We start from the raw sequence: 23,438 nt of genomic DNA on the forward strand, positions 1-23,438 counted from the left end.
TGGATTAGAACAGGGGAAATGACTTGGCTATAATCAATCTCCCTAGCCCCAGACCCTAGGATAGAACCTTGAAGTTCCAATCCTTAGTCACTCAGTAATGCTCCCGTAGGATCATACGGAGAAGAGGGTCCCTTGGCAGGAGCTCAGGAAATAATGCAGCCATGATGGGACATCACAGGTGTGAACTGGCTTTAGTTGCTTTCCTGCTTAATTCAGGAGCTTGCCAAAGGGCCTATAAATGAAGCCCTGCCTAGATCTGCCCAAACCAAAAGTTCTGGAAATAGGATATTGGGGTATGCCTGAGGAAAACCACTCCCTTTCCCATCCCCCACACAAATCAGAACAGCTAGCAAGTACACAGTCTGTAAGACACCTAAGAAAACAAGTCACTGCCTTCTTAAGGTCACAGACTTTATTCCTATAACCATAGGGCCTGAGAATGACTGGAGCAAGAAGAATTTCATCTGAGAGTGTCTCTTATGGGAAGGACTGTTCATGGAAGGATGGGAACAGAGGACAAGGAAGATAAGCTCTTCTGGCCCTAAGAACAAAACACATTTACTCCGGCAAAGCAGCAGATAATCTGAAAACCCTCTGGAAACTGAGCCTGCCTGCACAGCCCCTGAAGCAAATGGGCAGAAAAGCACTGCCATCTGGCACAAAAGGGAATTCAGATCCAGAACAGAACCAGCAAAGTATTTAAAAAAATAATAATCAATTGTTCTGGGACTCACAAACAGGCATTTCTAAGGGAAAATGCATACCCAAGATAAGTAGTGGTGCTTCCTGAGAGAGCTGACAGGATTACAGAGCTGCTTACCTGCTTCAGTCTAGGCCCTCACTTGCCCTCTACATTCTTAACTTGAGTAAGGGACATGACCTTCAGGTCCTGTTCTGGGCTCCAAGGGCTCTTAAAGTCTAGGGGCTCAGCAAGCTGATGCTAACCTGGGCCATGTCCTATCTATCTGGCAACCACAGGAAGTTGCCTCCACACAGGGGCAAAGCTGGTCCTCAGTCCCAGACAGCTGGTCAAGAGAGGTGGTGTGGGTCTGCACTGGCCCTCAGCACTCCTGGATGGGGGCAGGGAGGATGGGAAAACTTTGCAAAGCCAAGCAGGGGCAAGCCTGGGTGAAGGGCAGGGTCTTGTTTACTGGATGGTCAGGCAGCGGTGGTTGAAGAGCTGGCAGATGACAGTTGGGTCAGCCACAGTAGACGTGTCCCCCAGGTCGTGGTCATTCTGAGCAATCTTCCGAAGCACCCGCCTCATAATTTTCCCTAGGGGACCACAGCCTTCTGGTTATGTGGTGATAGCACTGACCCACTCCAGCCCTGCCAAAATGGCTTCCATCCACACACATTCTGCCACCACTAGGCCTTGGCCAATCCCAAACCCAATCACTTGAGGCCTTTGAACATACCTGAGCGGGTTTTAGGCAAGCCAGGTGCATTCTGGATATAATCCGGTGTGGCAATGGGGCCAATTTTTTCTCTAACTGTAACCAACAAATCATTAAGCATTTCTTCAGTATCATTAGCCAGGCTCCCAAAACCATGGCTTTGTTCCCCACCTATTTTCTCTTCAAGGCTCTGCCCACAGAATCATTCTTAGAGTCACTGCCTTTCTCTCTCTTTTTTTTAAGTAGGCTCCATGCCCAGTGTGGAGCCCAGTGCAGGGCCCAACCAACATGGGGCCTGAACTCACAACCTTGAGATCAAGACCTAAGCTGAGATCAAGAGTCACACACTTAACCGGCTAAGCCACCCAGGCACCCTGGTCTTTCTTTTCAACACACTTCTACTATCTCATTTCGTATCAGTCTTCCTTCATGGAACTCCAACTCTAAGAATCCACCTTCTAGAGTTTAAATCCCACTTAATTAGCAGTGTGGCCTTGGGCAAGTGACTTAACTTCTCTGAGCTCCAATTTCTTCATCTTTAGGATGAGGTAACAATAGGATCTATTTCACAGTCGTGATTATAGGTATAAAATGGATTAATGCATTTAAAGCACTTAGCCCAGTGGTGGCAAAGAGAATTCTATAAATGTCAGCCATTATTATCCTAGTGGAGACTAGAGGAGACTGAACGGGAAGGTGGCAATCAGCCCCGAAGGCCCCCTAGGATCTGGTTTATAGTTTGGGGGGCAGCTTGCTCTAGCCTCTTCCCAATAACTTGCTGTGGTAACTTGGCCATCAGGACAGTCCCTACAGTCCCTTCTTAGGGAGGCTTCTCACTCTGCTTCTTGAGTTCCTCGATGAGGGTGGGGCTGAAGGTGTAGCCATCACACAGGGTGACAAAGCAGTAGAGGCATTCGCCCTTCACAGGATGAGGATGGCCGACCACAGCTGCCTCTGCAATAGCCTCATGTTCCACAAGTGCTGACTCCACCTCTGCTGTGCTCAGCAGATGTCCTTGTCAAGGGAAAGAAAGTGCCATGAGAGAGATCCCATGCTCTACCCCAGCCCCTGTTCCATCTGTGCCTAGAGGGCTGTCCTGGTCTGGTCAAATGGGGAAGCCCCTTCATTCATTCCTCACATGATCTGCTTTGGTTGTCCCACCATCCTGGTTCCCCTCCTCTAAGCACATTCCAGTGTTTATAACTCTTCCTCCAAAACCTCTACCCAAAACTGAATGCTGCACTGTAAGTATGGTTTGGCCAAGGACATCCTGGTTCTCTTGGAAGGCTTTAGCTGGGACTTGCTGGGGAAGTAGTGCTAATGAGAAGGGAAAACAGTCCCTGGCCCTCACCAGATACATTCAGCATGTCATCAATCCTTCCAGTGATCCAATAATAGCCATCCCGGTCCCGTCGGCAGCCTGGAAAGAGAAGAAATACACAACATGATAAATACCTCACAGTAGGGTACACGATCCATATTATCAAACTGCTACACCCACTGCAGTAGTCTCCTAACAATCTTCCTGCTTCTATACCATGGTAGCCAGCCTCCAAGATAGCCACACTGATTTCCACTTTCTGATGATATTCAGACTTCTGTGTAGTCCTCTTCCTCATTGTACTTGGGTTAGTCTGCATGATCAACAGAATTTGGCAGAAGTAATGGGATGTCGTTTCTGACATTAGATTATAGAAGACGCCGTGGCTTCTATGTTGGTGGCATTCTCTCAGATTATATACTCTGGGGGAAGTCAGCTGCCATGTCATGAGTAGCCCTGTGGAGAGGTGAGAACTGAGGGCTGCTGCCAACAGCCACATGAGTGAGCTTGGCAATAGGTCCTCCAGGCTCAATTAAACCTTCAAATGACTGCAGCCCCAACCAACAGCTTCACTGCAACCCATGAGAGACTCTCAATGAGAATTTCTGACAAAGCCACTAACAAATTCCTGATCCTCAGAAATTGTGAGATATCTGTCATTTTAAGCCGCCAAGTTTGGAGGTAATTTGTTCCGTGGCAACAGATAACTAATATACTCACCTAAAGTCTGTTCTCCATAAATCAGTTATTTTCTAAACAATAAACCAGTTCTTGTCACTTGTCTGCTTAACAACCCATAAAGGTCTCCCCCATTGTAAACATATGGATTTTGGATAAAATCCAAAGTCTTCACCATGACCCACAAGGTCCTACATTATCTACCTCTCCAACTTCATGTAATATTCTTCCCTTCCCTTTGCTCACTATACTTCAGCCACACAGGTTTTGGTCTGCTCCTCAGACATTTCAAGCTTATGTCTCTGCACAGAACACTCACTCTTACTCCAAAATTTTCCCATGCCTGGCTGCCTTCTCACTCTACAGATCTCTGGTCAAATATCACTTCCACGAAGCCTTCTCTCACCAGCCCGTGTATGGTGGCCATTCCTGCAGACATCCTTTATCCTGTAACACTGTTTATTTTTCTTCATAGCACTTGTCACTAAGATAAGCTTATTTACTTGTTTGCTGTATTTATTGTCTATCTCCCTTTGCTAGAATATAAGCCCCGTGTGAACAGAGGCCTTGTCTACCTTATTCATGGTAATATCCCCTGTGCTTAGATCAGTGCCTAGACATAGTAGGTAATAAATCGTTATGGATGAATGGATTGGTGGATAGAGTCATGGCCAAACACAGGCTCTAGACATGAGGATGCACATGACATAATAATACATAGTGCTGCATGCCCCATCTCTTTTAGCACAGGAACAATGGAAACAAGAACCTCTTTCCTCATATATCAAATCAGATGGTTCCATGCTGAGACTTTCCATACAACACTCATACCTGCTGTTACAGTCTTCTGTATAGCTCTGCCTGGATATTAGGCACTGACACATAGAATACGTTCCTCTCTCTGTTACTCTTCACCCCTAACCAACTCTTCCTGAAAAAGGAAGGGGAAGATACATGTCTTGGTGGGAGGTGTGGAAAAGGGATAGCTAAGGCTCACCATCTCCTGTCACATAGTACCCAGGGAACTTCTTAAAGTAGGTGGCCTCAAAGCGTTCATGGTTCCCATAGACTGTGCGCATGATTCCTGGCCAGGGCTGCTTGAACACCTAGGGAGTGAGAAAGGCACAGTGGTCACATCTGCTACACTGCCTCACTGGAAGACAATCACAGTCTTGCCAAACCTGAGAAGAAATGGCTTGAATGTCCTTTCTGAGAAGTAGAACAAAGTACAGGCTTCAGAGATAGACAATCCAGGTTTAGAATCCCAGATCTTGGGGCGCCTGGGTGGCGCAGTCGGTTAAGCGTCCGACTTCAGCCAGGTCACGATCTCGCGGTCCGTGAGTTCGAGCCCCGCGTCAGGCTCTGGGCTGATGGCTCGGAGCCTGGAGCCTGTTTCTGATTCTGTGTCTCCCTCTCTCTCTGCCCCTCCCCCGTTCATGCTCTGTCTCTCTCTGTCCCAAAAATAAATAAACGTTGAAAAAAAGAATCCCAGATCTACCATTTACTAACTGTGTGACCTCAGGTTAGTAACTTTACCTCTCTGAGCTTCAGGATCCTCTTCTGTAAATCAGAGAAAATAATCTCAACCTCCCAAGTTGTTGGGAGGATTGAATTAATGATATGTGGAAGCTGTCTAGTACAATGTTTTTTTTATTAAAAAAAATTTTTTTTAACATTTTTATTTTTTGAGAGACATAGTGTGAGCAGGAGAGGGACAGACAAAGAGGGAGTCAAATTCCAAAGCAGGCTCCAGGCTCCGAGCTGCCAGCACAGAGCCTGATGCGGGGCTTGAACTCACAAACTGTGAGATCATGACCTGAGCTGAAGTTGGACTTAACCGACTGAGCCATCCAGGCACCCCTGTCTAGTACAATGTTCTATTAGTGATAAGCATTTAGTAAATTTGAGTCTCCTCAGGAAATCAGGTCCAGTTTGATATAAGTGAAGATAGTCACATAAAAATGAATAAATAATTATTGCCCCAATTAATAATATCCTGTGGCAGTAGACTGATGAGATACATGAAATTTCCAGGCTAAGAGTCAAAAGGTCTGGATTTACGTCCTGCCCTTGTAACTAACTTGCTCTTAGTAAAGTAGGATGGAAGGAGGGCGGGGTAGGTTATCTTCCTACAAGTACTAATACAAAAATCACAACATCTAACATTTGTTAAACACTAACTTAGATTCTGTGCTAAATCCTTCACATGGGTTATCTAACCAATCCAGCAACTTCAGGAGACAAAGGTACTATATAACCCTATATTACAGATGAGGAAATTTAAGGTTCAGAGGTACTAGGCCACCTATCTGAGGTCCCAGAAGGGGCAGAGCCAGGATTTGAACCCAAGCAGGTTGACTCTGGAGCCTATATGATTTTCCACTATGTTTTAAAGACTCCTTTCACACTAGAATATTTGTCAAAGGAAGAGTTGGGCCTAAGTTTTCTGGACCCAAAAAGGCATCATCAGGAATCTTTGAGCAGAGGCCTCAAGAGCCAAAGTGGGCCAAAAGGCAGAGAGGCAGGCAAGGTATCCAGAAGGATTTCCTCCAGGGTCTCTCTGCAGAGGATAAACTCTCAATCATGGAGCTTTACCCACAAGCACCCACCAACAGAGATTAGGTTCTAAACTCTGAAGCAAAGTACAACATTTGTTGCAGTACTCTTTCCCCCCAACTCCTAAAAGACATCCAAGGGTTAGGGCCTTACCAGGTAACCTTCAGCTTCACCTTCCAACTCTTCCCCAGACTCATTCAAGATTGCAGGAGCTACACCAAAGAACGGGAAGGTCTAGAAGCAAGCAGGAGACAGGACTCAAGAACAGGAATGTGGCAACTCTGACTCAATTCTCTACCTCTCCCAAGGATCCCCAGAGCCCCAGATTCCTCACACATATCAATCTAGTTCCCCACCCTCTGCCTAGGCCAAATGTCCCGAGATTCTATTCCTGCTTAGCCTAGGACTAGGCAAGGGAGCCACACTCACAGCAGAACCAGGCTTCATTGGTGTGGCACCAGGGAGGGGGGTCAGCATATGGCCACCCTGTGGAAGTCAGACATCAGGAGTTTGAGTCAGTTTTCCCACACTGTCCCTGAGCCCCAGCCTTCTGAATCCTTTACTCACTGTCTCTGTCTGCCAGAAGGTGTCCACGATGGAACAGCGCTGGGCACCGACCACCCGGTGGTACCACAGCCAGGCCTCAGGGTTAATGGGTTCACCCACTGTGCCTAGCACCTGTAAGGATGCCCGGCTATGCCTTGGGCAGGGGAGTGGAGAAAGAGGAAGGCTCTGAGTACCATTGGGAACCAGGAAAACATGCCTAGGCTCTTCTGCCCCCTCCCCTATTCTAGGCCAAGGAGTTGGAACAATGGAATGGAAAAGACTACACAAAGGTCAGCACCTAGCTCTGAGGAACACTCATGGGGCAGCAGCCAGGAAGGGGGGGTCTCACCTGGTGACAGGCTCATCTCCAAACTTCATGAGCAGGCGGATGGCCGTGGGTGCTGTATAGAACTTGGTCACCTTGTACTTATCCACGATGCTCCACAGGCGGCTCACATCCGGGTATGTGGGAATCCCCTCAAACTAACCCCAGTGAAGGCTGGTCATTCCCAGTCCCTTCCCAACAGTCCCTCAGTTCCCCTACCATACCCTCAGGCTCAGTATTTTGCCCCTTCTAACAAACCCATGTCTTCATTCCCTTACCAGATAAACCAAGAGAACTTCCCAGTCAGTATATATAACCCCCTCAGAACTCCCCTTTCTCCAGGAAACAGGTCATTGTGTAAGTACCCCTGTCCATAAACCAAGTGGCCTTGGGAGATTGTCATCTATGACCATCTTGTCCATCCCCTAAGTAAGCCAAGTATCCTTGAGTCCCAGCTCCCTTCTCACCAAAACACTGGTGGCACCATTGGCCAATGGCCCATAGGTGACGTAGGAATGGCCGGTGATCCAGCCGATGTCTGCTGTGCACCAGAACACATCCTCTGCGTGGAAGTCAAACACATACTTGAAGGTTGTGGCCACATAGAGCATGTAGCCCCCAACAGTGTGTACTACACCCTGGAGGAAGAATAGGGCCTCAGGTTGGGGCCTTGGGCTCACCCCCACAGACCACCAAACATACATAGGCTGGACAGAGCTAGAGGAAGATCCTCCTCAGGGATTCTAGCCCTGCCAGCACCCCTTTCATAGCATCCATCTCTCTTCTATCCCTTTTTCTCCATGTTCCCATCTCACACCCATACACATGCATAGTCAGCCTGTCATTCATATCCATACCCTAAAATGGTATTTCTGAGCCACCACTTTCACACACACGAGCACTTCTAGAACACTCACATCTAACAGTGTCTCTGTTTTATATTTATGCACACACAGTCAATTACACATTGACAGAGTGAGAGTGGGAAAAGAAGATAATCTTCTTTGCTTCCTCTACCAGTACCCCATCCCTAGGAAAAAGAGGCCAAAACTGTGCTTCTAAAGCCCCACTAAGAGATATTCAAGCATATAGAGAGAAGAATTTAGGGATGAGGTGAGTGGAAGGTAGGATGATAAATCTTTTAAGTTGATGGAAAAATCAGTTTTGTTTCTGGCTCACACACTGTGCCCTGGGAAGGACTAGATGTTAACAGTGTGACTTGTGGAAGGAACTGAACTCTAAGAGACATAGTCTAGGAGTCCAGTAAGAATCCCTGTGGCCAATCTCCATTGGCCTTGAGTTCACAGCACAGCTCTCCTTCAATCAAACCACAGGGCACAGACAAGGAACAGTCAGATACATGAACTGATCCTTTTCTCCTTTTCTGGGCACTCATGAAAGCCCCCACCTAAACTATCTCACCCTGGGTGTCAACATTTAATGATTGAGGATTTATGGCTTTTTCAAATTCTTTTTTTTTTTTAAATAGAGAGAATACAAGTAGGGGAGAGGGGCAGAGGGAGAGAAAGAGAGAGAGAATCTTAAGTAGTCTCATGTTCAGCACAGAGTCTGATATAGGGCTCAATCCCACAACCCCAGGATCATGACCTGAGGCAAAATCAAGAGTTGGATGCTTCAGGTGCCTGGGTGGCTCAGTTGGTTAAGCGCCAGACTTGGCTCAGGTCGTGCTCTTGCGGTTCATGATTCAATCCCTACATCGGACTCTGTGTGGGCAGCTCAGAACCTGGAGCCATCTTCAGAGTCTGTGTCTCCCTCTCTAGTGGCCCCTTCCCTGCTCACACTCTGTCTCTCTCTCAAAAATAAATAAAGCATTAAAATTTTTTTTTTATAATTTAGATGCTCAACTGACTGCAGCACCCAGTCTCCCCGAGGATTTATGTCTTAATTTGATTTAGAAAAGGTAATGTGACAGTTCCCAAACTCAGGATTAGAGAGTAAAATCTGTATTATCATTCTTCCTCAGAAACTCATTTCTCACCACTACACAGTACACACACACACACACACACACACACACACACACACGTACGCATGCATGCACACACGCACATACTTGCCTTGGGTTTGCCTGTGGAGCCACTGGTGTACAGGATGAAGAGTGGGTCCTCAGCATCACACCACTCAGGCTCACACTCATCCTCTGCCTCTTGCATGAGTTCATGCCACCACAAGTCAATCCCTTGGTTCCAGGAGATCTGCAGGGGTAGGAAGACAGGAATGGGCAGGGAAGAACTGTAACAGCTCAAGATAGGAGTAGAGACCCACCTACCTGGCACCTGGGATTGGGGTAGTAACCCCAGGTGGGGGTGCTGGGAGGGAGGGAACTGTGAGGGTGGAATGCAACAGAGAACAGGAGCAGAACAGCAGGCTTCTTGGGTACTCCTAACACCCTACTCCAGAGCTCCTCTTATGTGGTATCAGGTTGAGGAGGGCACCTTGGTTGGTCCCTTCTCATCCTTCAGTTCGTAGCTTAAATGTCACCTTCATGGAAGGGTTTTCCCTAAACAGTATCTGGTAGATTCCCAACCCCATCCGCACCCTTGTTATTTTTCTTGATCACAACACCATGTTTCCTTCCTATACAGTACATATTTCCAGTTATTTTATTTAGTTATTTGCTTGATTACTGTCTTCCCAACCAAATAGTGAACTCTATGAGTGCAGTGGCATGTTTGACTTCTTTCTTTCTTTCTTTCTTTCTTTCTTTCTTTCTTTCTTTCTTTCTTTCTTTCTTTCTTTCTTTCTTTCTTTCTTTCTTTCTTTCTCTTTCTCTCTCTCTCTCTCTCTCTCTCTCTCTCTCTCTCTCTCTCTCTTTCTTTCTTTCTTTCTTTCTTTCTCCCCAACAGTGAGCAAAATGCCTGGCACTCAATACATACTCTACATTTTTTTTTTTTTTGGATGAATGAATATACACACACAGGCCTACATACAAACATATGTACTTATGGGACTAGTGGCTTATCAGCAGGGATGCAGACACCACCCAATTCAGAAATGCAAAATTAGTCAGAGCCTGCAGGTGAAGCGGGCACCTGGCCCTGTTAGTATTGAAAAAAGTCAACAGCTTTTGGTCCAAGTGCCTTTTCCTGAATGTCTAGACCTTATCCACATCTGCAGGTTTGTACCCTAGCTCCACCCCTGCCTTTACACCACTGGTACCAATGGGTTTCCCACAGACATATTTGTTTGAGGTTCCATTCAGCACAAAACTTGCTTTACGTTGGTGGAAAAGGACCAACATGGACTTCTCCCAGGAGAGGGGTGTCCCCCTCTACTGGAGTGTCTTTGATAACTACTTATGAATCTGTTATCCTGAAATTTTTCTAGCCTCTCCTTGAAACTATTTTACTTTCCTAGTTATATCAGCTCTCTAAACAGCCACCTTTCTGAGTCTACCCTGTGCTAAGGGAAGTTGAGATTCCCTGAACTTGTCCAAATATTACACTGGATCTCAATCCTGGTTCTGCCACTTCCTAACTACATATGACCTTGGGCAAGTCACTTTACCTAAAGTCGGTTCATTTTTAAATGAGGACAGTTCTGGGCACCCGGGTGGCTTAGTCGGTTAAGCATCCGACTTCAGCTCAGGTCATGATCTCATGGTTTGTGGGTTCAAGCACCGCATTGGGCTCTGTGCTGACATGACAGCTCAGAGCCTGGAGCCTGTTTCGGATTCTGTGTCCTCTTCTCTCTCTGCCCCTTGCCGGCTCTCTCTCAAAAATAAACATTTAAAAAAAATTTTTTTAAATAAATAAAATGAGGATAATTCTTCTTTCCCTAACAGTCTCACAGGATTTGGGGAACATCAAAAGAAAAAGGCATTATCTGGTAAACATCAAACCTTGAATTGTCCTTTGGAGTGGGAAAGACTGATGAATGTCAGGAAGGATAGAAGTTAGTTCAGTTCCAATGAACTCCTCTAGGACATAAATTTAAGGGTGTGATAATGGGAACTGTTTTGGGTTTGCTTTAGCTATCACAAAATCCTTTCATATTAATTAGCTTCTTGTATGTTCAATGGCCCTGGCTTGCAGGTAGACATGATCATGTAAGAGAAACACCCTACTCCCTATTCCCAATGTATAGCTATATGCTAATTTACTGTGTACGTATTTGGTTTAAAAACCCCCAAGTGTTAAACACATACCTTGATAAATTATAAAATGATTCTCCAGCCACTCATCTCTTTCTGTGCAATCTGCCCCTTACTTTAGAGAATTTGAAGTTTCTGGCACATAAACATCACAAGAATGACAAGCCCAGGCTGAATAAGGCACCATTAAAAAGAAGAAGGAGAAGGAGAAGGAGAAGGAGAAGGAGAAGGAGAAGGAGAAGGAGAAGGAGAAGGAGAAGGAGAAGGAGAAGGAGAAGGAGAAGGAGAAGGAGAAGGAGAAGGAGAAGGAGAAGGAGAAGGAGAAGGAGAAGGAGAAGGAGAAGGAGAAGGAGAAGGAGAAGAAAAAGAAAGAAGAGAAAGACACTGCCCACAAGCTAGAAAACACTAAAACACGCCTTATTTTTTAATGGAATAGCCACAGGGGCCTACACATACATTATCACATGGGCACTTTGTTTCTGCCAAATGATCTACTTGAGATGAGGGCATTAATGTATTTAAGAAGAGTGTCAGTATTGCTTTGGGCAAATGGTACTTGTCTACAGTACTGGTTTGAATTGTCATAGAAAAGGCACTAGGTACATGTAAGGGTAAAACAGAGTTACACTGTGGCAATGAGGAGATTCTTGTAATCTTGCAAAATGGTTTCCTTTGTGGGTATGTGGGTGAAAAGGGCCAGTATTCCAGGTGTGGAACCGATAAACAGCACCAGGAAGCAGGGTGAGCTCAATTAGTGGTGCAAACTCGTTGGTTGTGAATTGGGTGTGTGCCTATGAGGGCCCAGAGCTTTGAACCAGGAAAAGATCTCATTTTTCTGAAGTAAGAATGGAGTTGGCCTTTGTCCTTGGACCAGGATAGCCTCAGGGAAGGCAACTGCCAGGTATGAGAGAGGAACGTGAGGAAGCTCATAGGTGACATGATTGAGAAGAGTACCTCCAAATTGTGCCAAGTGCTCCCTTGAAAAATGCTTAAGGATGATGGGGTATAGAGCTCTCCCGAGATTTCTGCAGCTTTGACTGGCATTATCAGACCAATAAACCTGGACTTCGTAAGCCTACTCTTATGGTCTTTGGTTTTGGGTAACTGACTATTCACTTCCAAGAACCAAAAGTTCAGAGCCTGTGGCCTAAAGGTCTCTGGTATTAAGAATTATAGGAGCTTATTTCTTTTCTGGTTTCCCTTTTAGAGATGCCAGGCTGTCTGCTAACTTAAAAGCAATATAAGCTACGGGGTGCCTGGGTGGCCGAGCCGGTTAAGTGGCCGATTTTGGCTCAGGTTTATGATCTCACAGTCTGTGGGTTCAAGCCCCACGTCGGGCTCTGTGTGGACAGCTCAGAACCTGGAGGCTGCTTCAGATTCTGTGTCTCCCTCTCTCTCTGCCCCTCCTCTGTTCATACACTCTCTCTCTCAAAAATAAATAAACATTTAAAAAAAAGCAATAAGGGGCGCCTGGGTGGCGCAGTCGGTTAAGCATCCGACTTCAACCAGGTCACGATCTCGCGGTCCGTGAGTTCGAGCCCTGCGTAAGGCTCTGGGCTGATGGCTCAGAGCCTGGAGCCTGTTTCCGATTCTGTGTCTCCCTCTCTCTCTGCCCCTCCCCCGTTCATGCTCTGTCTCTCTGTGTCCCAAAAATAAATAAACGTTGAAAAAAAAAAAAGCAATAAAAACTAACATTTATAGTTACTATGTGTCAAAAACGTTATATATACTGACAAAACCCTATCAGGTAGGAACAAATATTATCATTATTCAACAGATGGGGAAACCGAGGCAAGAGAGCTTAAGTACTTTGTCCAAGTTTCCACAGTAGCAAGTGACAGCACTAGGATTTGAACCCAAGTAGTGTGGCTCCAGAGTCTATACTCTAACCACTGAGTTTGTTACCCTCTTTCAAGAGAAATGTCTTAGGTCTCTGCCTGACTTTTAAAAGGAAAGTAATATACCCTGGGAATCAGATCTGTCTCCACCATGCTATGAGAACAGAGAAAAAAAGATTATATTTACCCTTAGCCAAAGGGGTTAATAATAGAAGACTTAGAGTAAGAGACCCTATAAGGAAGGTAAAATTCAGAGGAATAATGAATTTTATGTTTTGTTTTAATAGAGGAAGTGGTTTCCTTTCAAGCAGGTATTATCATCTCTCCATTATTGATAAGGGAACTGAAACCCAGAGAGGAGAAGCAACTTATTCAAGGTCATACAGCTAAAAATCAGTCTCTGGGGCCGCCTGTGTGGCTCAGTTGGTTAAGCATTGGACTTCGGCTCAGGTCATGACCTGATGGTTCATGGGTTTAAGCTGCACATCAGGCTCTACACTGTCAGTGTGGAGTACGCTTGGATTTCTCTCCTTCCCTCTTCCTCTCTCTCTACGCCTCCCCCACTTGCACTTTCTTACTCTCTCTCAAAATAAATAAATAAACTTTATTTTTAAAAAATTGGTCTCTAGGGGCGCCTGGGTGGCTCAGTTGGTTGAGCGTCCGGCTTCAGCTCAGGTCATGATCTCACAGTTTGTGGGTTCAAGCCCCGCATTGGGCTCTGCTGACAGCTTAGAGACTGAGCCTGCTTCAAATTCTGTGTTTCCTTCTCTCTCTGCTCCTTCCCCGCTCATGCTCTGTCTCTCTCTCTCCTTCAAAAATAAATAAAAACATTAAAAAATTTTTTTTTTTTTAAATTGGTCTCTGGACTCTAAGTCTAGTCTTCCCTCTATTCTAATCTGCTTTGAGCCCCCATTTAGGAATCTCCCTTCTCAGAATCGCCTACAATGTAATTTTTAGTCAATCTAGCACTTAATTATATCAGAGAGTTTATGTGCAGTTTATAAACCCTAAAGTACTATATAAAGGTATTTAGGAATTTTCTTCCCTGTTGTCCTATATAAAACTGAGGTTTTCATCCCCAACTTGATGGTGAATTCCTAAGGTCAAGTTCTGTGCCTCCTCTACTTGCTCTCCTCCTATCTTCCAGGGCTCTGCCCCAGCTAAGTATATAGTAAAAACTTTCTGACAAGTTACTTGGTTATCTCTCCCACAGAGGTCCTAAGCAACAGGAGTGAAATGGGATGCCTGTTGCTACCTTTCTGAGATTCATGCTCTATGCCAGTTCAGAGAGGTAGCAACAGGCATTTTGTTTCATGACTCTTCAGAGTGACTTAGATGGCAAAGGACCCCAGGGGGCAGACAGAAAGGGGTTAGGACTGGCAGCCACCTCCATGGGGAAAACAGGCAAAGAGCAGATGGAAACACAGACAAACACGCAGAGAAGCAGTACCCAAGGCAGTGCAGAGGTGGATACCTGGGGCCAGATGCGTTTGGGTTTCTCTTTCAGCTTACCCTGTTAAGAGCCCATGGAAAGGGTGGTGAGCAGGGTCTGTGTATAGGGAAGTGGGAGGGAAGGGTCAATGTGTTCCAAGCCTTTACTGCCTCCTTTCCTTTAGGCTCCCCAACCTATATTTTCCTGATCTTGTTCCCAGCATCTATACACTCATAATCCCTAATGCTGAATGGGGTCTCCAATCTCCCCAGAGTGGAGACCCAGATTGGGGTCTCCAATCTCCCCAGAGCCTCCTTTCCTTTAGGCTCCCCAACCTATATTTTCCTGATCTTGTTCCCAGCATCTATACACTCATAATCCCTAATGCTGAATGGGGTCTCCAATCTCCCCAGAGTGGACTATAGCCCTATGACCATGCAAGGCCCCTCAAGTCACAGAATCTCAGGAATGCTTTGTCCTTCTGGACCCTGGAACTTTCATCCTTCATGCCCTTAGACCTTTGGACTTTTCCATCATTTCCACTAAAAGTGCTGGATCCAAAGCTAACAAGGGCCATATCTTGAGGGCCAAATTCTGGTCCTTCCATCATGGGACCACATCGGTAGTCCATTCCAAGACATAGTCCAGTATATGGTTACCCAAATAGCCCATTTCTTTCTTTCTTTTTTTTTTAAATTATGGTTGACTAAGCCCATTTTTAACCTAAACCCAAGCCCTGAAGGTCCCTTATACCCACCAGGATACCCCAACCAGCATAGAGTCTCCCTTATAATCTCTCCTGCTAAGTTCCCACAGTACGAGAGACTCCCTACTGACATTCAAGGTCAAAATCCCCCAGAGGAGGAGGCATTCCTAGGACTGTTCCCAGATCCTCTCAGCATTATGATGAGGAAGCAAAGGACATTAAGAACTTCCTGGACAGGAAGAGGGAGCCAATTTGAGCCTAGATGAGAGCAGAGCAGTACCAGACTCACCTGCACATCCGGGCATGGCCTCTTAATGGGGGGAGACTGGCTGGGAGAGTCACCTGTGCCCAGCTCTGCCCGCCCCAGGTGCTTGACCACAATGCAGCATCTCACAGGGAAGCCCCTAGAAGGAAAAACCTGAAGTAGTAGGCTGCCTTGCTCAAAAGAGAATTTGGCAGGACCCACCCATGTCCATCTAGGATAGAAGGGACAAAGGGAGTCTGGTACTGGCGAAAGGCCCAGCTGACCAAGAGCAGTAGCCAACCAAACACACTTACTTCTCCCGACACTTCTCCAGGGCCTCGTCAGCCAGTTCCTTCAGGTTCACAAGCTTTTCCCCCCTGTAGAAGGCATCTTTGGGGAGCAATAGACATTCCAGGACTTAGAAAGGCACCACACTCCTAGCCCCTTATCCCTAGTGAGCACAATGTTCATGGAGCCCTTCCTGAGGTAGGCCTCTTGATTCTGGCTCTTCCAATTGATTTGAGCTGAGAGGGTCATGTGAGGTGGAATCGGGAGGTAAGGGTAGGCAGTGCCTACCCTCTATGCTGAGCAGTCACAAATACCAACTAGCTAATTAGAGACTAAAACTTCAGGTGTGGAGGTTCTGGAAAAGGGGTGAGAGAATTAGTCACCTGTAGTGATAAGAAGGCTGCAACTGGAATCCAGGATCCGTTCACATAGAGACTCTGCAGAGAAGCCTGCAAACTAGGGAAAAGAAGGAAGACTAAGGGAGAGGAGGACCTAGAAACTGAGTAAACAAGGAAAAGAGACACTTTTAAAACCTTCAGGGTTTCTAAGCCACGGTCCTAGAAGAAACTAGGTAACTGATATGGAACAAACATTCTAAACTCCTTAGTTTGGTTCTTAAGCTTCTTCATCATCCAGGCCCACCCTAACTCCCCAGAGCCCCATCCCCCACTAGGTCCCTTTTTCCAGCCCAAATTCCTACCACAATGGAGTGCAGAGCCCCAAGGCGGGCACACGCCAGCATGGCCACCACGAGCTCTGGTATCATGGGCATGTAGATGGCCACCCGGTCGCCCTTCCGAATACCTGCAAATAAAAGACACAGATCATGCACCATGTACCCTTCCTGTTGCTACTTGCTCCTTCTCATTCAGCTACTGCTCACTGCACAGCTGACCTTTTCTGTTCTCCTAGTACCACATTCCTTCCATTCCTTGTCTACTTCCCCTAAGTCCTCAGATATCCCTAGGCAGTCCCCTCCAGTCCCCTTCTCATACCCCTGCACTCACCCTGTTTTTGGAGAACATTGCTGAATCGACACACTTGGATCAGAAGCTCACGATACGTGATCTGGGTGGTCTCCTCTGGTTCATTGCCCTCCCTGAGATACATCAGAAAGAATCAGTCATTAGGGAAAATATATATATTCAAACAAAAAACAGGAGCAGTCATATATCCATTTGGTAACACCAAGGCTCCTTGTGAATGTCCTGTGAGGGTGAGCTATCTGCCATCACACCTTATTCTGACTGGTCAGATACTTTAGCATTTTAGGGGCACCTGGGTGGCTCAGTCAGTTAAACATCTGACTCTTGGTCTTGGCTCAGGTCAGGATCTCTCAGTTTGTGAGTTCAAGCCCTGCATCAGGCTCCGTGCTGACAGCACAGAGCCTGCTTGGGATTCTCTTCCTCTCCTTCTCTCTCTCTGCCCTTCCCCTGCTTGTGCACTTGCTGGCTCTCGCTTGCTCTCTCTCTCTCTCCCAAAATAAATAAACTTAAAAAAAATTAAAATATACTTTATACACAAGATGTGTATCATTGGATAATGTACTTCCATTTGCAAGCCTCAGGTTGGTAAAATGGGATGATGATCACTTCTCTTCCATCCTAGGGATGTATTAAGCAGAAATGGTATCATAGATGTGATTCCTCCTGAACACTGTGTCAAGACTGCATTGGTGTTATTCAAAGTGGGATCTCCAGATCACCTGCACCCAAGGGAACTTATTAAAATACAGATTCCTGAGCTCTACCACAGATATACTAAATCAGAATCTCAGGGTCCAAGAATCTGCCACTTTATTACAAGCTGGTATAAAGGTTCACTTGGTGATTCTGATACATATTTAAAGTTTCAGAATCACCACCTTCTATCAGCTGATTTCTGTCTACCTCCTCAGCCTTGCCTCCTACTCCTCTCAGCCTGGTTTCCTTCAGTTATTCCTTCATTTGTTCATTTGCTTATTCAACAAATACTATATGCTATATACATGTATAGAAATAAGGCACTGATGAACAAGATCCCTGACAACATGGAGCTTATATTCCAATGACAGTGCAAAAGGATACAAGTAGCAAATACAGCCAAGATCATTTCAGATAATAAGCATTATGAGGGATATAAAGAATGATATAACGGGGTGCCTGGGTGGCTCAGTGGGTTAAGAGTCTGACTTCGGTTCAGGTCATGATCTTGACATTCATGGGTTCAAGCCCCACATCAGGCTCTGTGCTGACAGCTCAGAGCCCGGAGTCTGCTTCTAAATCTGTCTCCCTCTCTCTCTGCCCCTCCCCCGCTCACACACACGTGCACATGCACACACTCTCTCAAAAATAAATATTAAAAAAACAGAATGATATAATAACGAGTGACTGATGAGAAATATATTTTTAAAAAGATATCTTAATGAACTTTCATAATTATACATGAAGATTCAACAATAAGAATATTCCTCTGGTGTTTTTGTTTTCAATTTTATGATTTTTTGAATAATACATACATACTAATGGTACCACATAAAAAGATACGAAATGAAAAGTGTCCATCCACCCCTACTCCTCAATCACTGCCAACTGGCAACCACTGTTAGTACTATGTTGTGTAACTTTCCAGAAATAGCCAATATGTAGATAGGACCATTCCTAATAGGTTGGAGGGCATAGGGCAACTGAACTAATGTGGAATGACCAAGATAATCACTTTAGAAGATTACACTGTTAGCATCTTTCATAAGGTCCTTGGGATATCACTGAAGATGGAAATTTAAAAACTGAATTAAAAAATTGAATTTTAATGTTGTTCAGAAAAGAGGTAAGCACCTCACAGTCCCCAACAAAGCACCTTAGGTGGGAAGAGGTGGGAAAGACCTGTTTTAACCATGGGACAGACTGTTATGGAAACACATATACATGCATTTATGTTTACATATTCTTGTTTTTTCTACATAAATGATGGCATACAATACATACTGTTCTGTATTGTGATTTTTAAATTTTTTTAAATGTTTATTTATCTTTAAGAGAGAGAGAGAGAGACAGGGCATGAGTAGGGGAGGGACAGAGAGGGAGACACAGAATCCAAAGCAGGCTCCAAGCTCTGAGCTGTCAGCACAGAGCTCGACATGGGGCCTGAACTCAGGACCTGAGCTAAAGTTGGACGCTTAACTGACTGAGCCAGCCAGGTGCCCCTGTATCGTGGTTGTTTTTTTTTTTTTCTTAATGTTTATTTATTTATTTTAAGGGGGGGTAGGGGAAGAAAGAGAGGAAGAGAGAGAGAATCTCAAGCAGGCTCACTGCTGTCAGCAAAGAGCCTGACATGGGGCTCAAACCCACAAACCATCAGATCATGACCTGAGCTGAAATCAAGAGTCAGATGCTCAACCAACTGAGCCACCTGGGCACCCCTCTATATAATGTTTTTTATTGAATATAATATACATCCAATAAATGACACAAATCTTAAGTATAGAGATCAATTATCTTTCTTTTTTAAAAATTTAACAATATACCTTGATATTCTCCATCAAGACTTACAATGTTATTTTATTTTCTTTGTCATCTGCATAAAGTTCCAGTTTATATGTGCCATAGTTTATTTAACAAATAAATGCTTCAATAAATATCTTTATTCATGGGGAGCCTGGGTGGCTCAGTCGGTTAAGCATCCGACTTCAGCTCAGGTCATGATCTCACAATTCGTGAGTTCAAGCCCTGTGTCAGGCTATGTGCTGACAGCTCAGAGCCTGGAGCCTGCTTCGGATTCTGTGTCTCCCTCTCTCTCTGCTCCTCCCCTGCTCACGCTCTGTCTCTCTCTCTCTCTCCTTCAAAAATAAATAAAAACATTAAAAAATTTTTTTAATAAAAAATAAAATAAATAAATATCTTTATTCAAATCTCATTTTACTCACTTGCAAATAAATATAACAGTAGGATGAATTACTAGAAGTGAAACTGTGGATTCAAAAGATATGTGCATTTTAAATATTGATAAACATTAGAGGACAACTACTTTAAGATGGTCAGAGAAGGCCTCCCCCTGGGATCTGAGTAATGAGAAGTAGTCAATTATATGAATTCTTAAGAAAAGTATCCTGGCAGAGAGAACATTGAAATTTGGAAAGGCACTGAGGCAGTAAAAAGCTCGACCTAGTCAAAGAATAGTAATGAAGCCAGTATGGCTGGAGCATAGTGAACAAGAAGAAAGGTAAGAATGAGAGTTAGGCAGCAGTCAGATCACATAGGGCCTTGTAGGCAATGGTTAAGAAGACTGAAATAGCCCTCCCTAAATACTGCAGGCCATTGTGCTACTTCCCTTTCCTTACAACACGGAGTACCTAAGAGGGAGGTAACTAAAACCCAGAGATGTAATAGCTAGGCCAAGGTCAAACAATAATAACTGGCAGAGTCAAGAATAGATCCTCAGGTTTTCTCATTTCAAGGCATGACCTTTTTGCCTCATCGTGTGAAGGACAGGGACTAGCAGGGAAACCATGCCTTGGAGGTTACACAGATTATCAGCCTCTTTCCAGCTCCTGGCTTGATGAGTCAGTTACTATCCTTTCCTTGGCTTAGCCCTCCTAGGGCTGAGAGGAGCCAAGCACAGAGAGCGCTCTAAAATGGGAAGGAACACAGAGAGAGAAGCTGGCAAATAGCCCTGAATGCCAGAAGCAAAAAGCCATTTTCTTAACTGGCCTACCGATGAGTACCACAGAAACTTCAGAACATCTCCAGTTATGGCTAAATGCCAACACATTCCACACACTCATGCACACATGTCCCCACATATGTACCATATACCAGCTCGTTTGTGTACACTCACATGCATAAAATCATATATACTAATAATACAAAATGTTGTAGTCACAAGAGATGCACATTTGTACACAGAGGCACAAACAAGGAGAAATACAGGGACCCAGGACTCAAACATGGGCCCATCTGCAAGTACATGTACCACACTTATGTACAAAGCTTGTCCTTCCCAAAATTCTATCACATCGTTTTATTTTCTTCATATAACTTTCCATTATTTGAAATTATCTCATGTATTTTATTTACTTGTATATTATCTGTGTCTGTTATTAGAATACAAACTCAATGGTAACAGAATTTGTCATCTTGTTTATTACTATATCCCTAGAACCTAGAATAGAGTCTGGTACATAGAAAGTGCACAGGAACAGAGGCACCTGGGTGACTCAGTCAGTTGAGCATCGACTCTTGATTTTGGCTCAAGTCATGACCTCACAGTTTGTGGGTTTGAGCCCCATGTCAGGCTTTGTGCTGTCAGTATGGAGACTGCTTGGGATTCTCTCTCTTCCTCTTTCTCTGACCCTCCCCTGCCTGTGCATTCACCCATGCACACACACACACTCTCTCTCTCTCAAAATAAATAAATAAACTTTAAAAAAAAAAGTTAAGAAAGTACACAGGAACAGATAAGCACAAACCTATACAAGAACTGCTTACCTGAGCCCACTTCTAGTTACTTACACACACACACACACACACACACACACACACAGTGTACATTCCTCTCTCAGACTCTAGGCTCAAGTTACGCATTATTGATATAGGCACCTTACTCCTTTCAGTGTCTTCTTTCTCTGACATACACACCAGATTGGGGCCCCTGGCTCTTTAGGAGGAGGAGGTGAACAGAATACTGGCTTACAGGGGTATAGCTCAGGAGTGGAGCATTTGACTGCAGAATACTGGCTTACTACAAGCTCCCAAGCTCTCTAGGGTATTAAGAGTTTAGTTGTTTTTTTCTTTTAGTGTTTATATACTTATTTTGAGAGACAGAAAGAGCTAGTGCATGAGCGGGGGAGGAGCAAAGAGAGAGGGGGAGAGACAGAGTCCCAAGTAGGCTCCGTGCTGTCAGTGCAGAGCCCAACTGTGGGTTCAATCTCACAAACCGTGAGATCCTAACCTGAATAGAAATCAAGAGCCAGACACTTAACCAACTGAGCCACTCAGGTGACCCAGATGTTGAGTTTTTAAAAGAACATTCAGTTTAGTCTCCTAACTCCAAAGAGATCCAAAGAAGCCATTTAATGTGCTCAAGGTCACATGGTGGGTTGTGGCAGAGTAGATCTCACTTTCCTTGTGTCTATTGGTACTACCTTGCATTACCAAAGCCCCATTTATTGGGGCTTCAGAGTTCCCATTACACCTTGGGCTCTTAGAGGGCAGGGATCATGTCTTTTTCCTCTCAGTCTCCTCCAAATTCAGTTGGTACAATAGGTACTTAAGGTTCATGGATTAATCATAGAAAACCTGATAACTGATTAATGACAGGGAAGACTGGGGCTCCCCTCTATATGACACTCATTGGATTGGAGATTTTAGTTCCTAGACTAGCAGAAAAGTAAGGCACAGGATAGGAGGAAAGAGGTGGAGGAAAAAATAGGTGGCAAAAACTAGGCTCCTCACAGAAACAGAGCGCAGGATCTAACCTGGTGGGTTAGGCCTTCCAGAGGAGAAATAACCACATGAGAAAAGGAATCACACCTACTATGAGAGGACAATCTGGACTGAGATATTTATCCTGGAGAAGAGAAGATACTGAGACACAAGAGTAAGTCTCAATATCTGTACCTCTGCTGCCTCCACTCTGGTTCAGGCAACCTTCATCTATTGCCTAGATGACCACAATGCCCCCGAACTGGTCTCCCACTTCACTCTTACCCTCTTCTAATCCATACATCATCCAGAATAATCTATTAAGGACATAGACTGATTACACCACCTCCTGTTTAAAATCCTTAAGTGGCGGGGCACCTGGGTGGCTCAGCCTGTCAGGCATCTGACTTTAGATTTCGGCTCAGGTCATGATCTCACAGTTCTGTGAGTTTGAGTTCCGCACTGAGCATGGAGCCTGTTTGGGATTCTCCCTCTCTCCCTCTCTCCCTCTCTCTACCCCTCCCCGCACTCTTGCTCTTGCTTTCAAAATAAATAAACTTTAAAAATAATAAAAAATAAAAACCTAGGGTGGCTTCCATTGAATGTAGAAGAAAATCCAAACTTCTACTATTCCTTGTATCTTCTCCAACTCATCTTGTCCCATCAGAATGGGACATTCTACTCAAAAGACTCCAAACACATTATGAGCCTTCTGACTGATAGAATACGCCATGTTCTTCCCCCAGCTCTTCAAATGGTTTGCTCTATGTCATGTTTCAGATCAACCTAAGTAGCATCAGCCTTTCCTGTTATTCTTCATCACAACACTATTTATTTTCATAGCATTTTTCTCAAGCTATAATTGTATTATTATTATTTTTAATTGTCTGTCTCCCCTACTAGACTGTAAGTTTCCTGAAGGCACAGACCAAGTTGGTCTTATTCACTGCTGAATCCCCAGTGCCTTGCAGAGAAACTTATATATAGCCAACGTTCAATAAATATTTGCTGAATAAATAAACAAACTTGAAGTATCATTATGGGAAAGAAGCAGACTAGTGTTATGTAACTATAAATGGAAGAGGTGGGGCAATTGGGAGAGTTCAACATAAGGAGAGCCTTTCAAACTGTCAGAGCTATCCAATGATAGAAGGTACTCCTTCAGGAGCTTCCTAACTCTGGAGATATGTAATATCTGGGATCTGCAGGGATATTAAAGAGCAGACTCCAAAACATGGTTGGAACCAAGCAAGGCCAGTGTGTCTCAAAGCATGGTCACACAGTGTTAATAATGCAAATTCCAAGGCCCTGCCCCCACAGAGCTGCAGTGTAGGATGGTACAGATTGGGCCAGGGAAACCCCGACACCTACTAGATCATTCTCCAGGGAGTGGGGGCCTTAGAATTCTCATTTTATATGCAACTCATGTGATTCATATTTTCTGAAGTTTGAGATGACCTTTAAGGCTCTTCCAACTTTGAGATTCTTTGATTATATAAAATTAAGAAATCATATAAAATGTTTTCTATGGTCCATAAAGACTGCACAAATGGGAGGCACTCAGATGTAGGTATACCCTCAAGTCACTTTCC

General features: G+C 44.7%; 1 protein-coding gene across 3 annotated transcripts in view; it reads right to left on the reverse strand.

Annotated features, from left to right (window-relative positions):
- Window positions 1-349: 349 nt before the first annotated feature.
- Window positions 350-23,438, reverse strand: part of ACSS2 (acyl-CoA synthetase short chain family member 2) — a 51,299-nt gene continuing 28,210 nt past the window's right edge. For 2 of the 3 annotated variants that reach the window (XM_003983590.6, XM_045053713.1), the window contains exons 3-19: window positions 16,453-16,544; window positions 16,146-16,249; window positions 15,829-15,901; window positions 15,472-15,547; window positions 15,203-15,317; window positions 14,250-14,288; window positions 8,902-9,039; window positions 7,291-7,461; window positions 6,848-6,981; window positions 6,520-6,652; window positions 6,382-6,438; window positions 6,106-6,186; window positions 4,394-4,502; window positions 2,749-2,817; window positions 2,235-2,411; window positions 1,419-1,493; window positions 350-1,275 (exon numbers count right to left, since the gene is read on the reverse strand). In XM_003983590.6, the coding sequence (XP_003983639.2) occupies window positions 1,148-1,275; window positions 1,419-1,493; window positions 2,235-2,411; window positions 2,749-2,817; window positions 4,394-4,502; window positions 6,106-6,186; window positions 6,382-6,438; window positions 6,520-6,652; window positions 6,848-6,981; window positions 7,291-7,461; window positions 8,902-9,039; window positions 14,250-14,288; window positions 15,203-15,317; window positions 15,472-15,547; window positions 15,829-15,901; window positions 16,146-16,249; window positions 16,453-16,544 (1,771 nt within the window). In that variant the 3' untranslated portion in view covers window positions 350-1,147. The remainder of the gene's footprint in view (window positions 1,276-1,418; window positions 1,494-2,234; window positions 2,412-2,748; window positions 2,818-4,393; window positions 4,503-6,105; window positions 6,187-6,381; window positions 6,439-6,519; window positions 6,653-6,847; window positions 6,982-7,290; window positions 7,462-8,901; window positions 9,040-14,249; window positions 14,289-15,202; window positions 15,318-15,471; window positions 15,548-15,828; window positions 15,902-16,145; window positions 16,250-16,452; window positions 16,545-23,438) is intronic. The other variant, XM_003983588.6, reaches the window with a different exon arrangement.

This window comes from Felis catus, chromosome A3 (genome assembly GCF_018350175.1).
Source record: "Felis catus isolate Fca126 chromosome A3, F.catus_Fca126_mat1.0, whole genome shotgun sequence".
In the NCBI taxonomy this organism is placed as follows: domain Eukaryota; kingdom Metazoa; phylum Chordata; class Mammalia; order Carnivora; family Felidae; genus Felis; species Felis catus.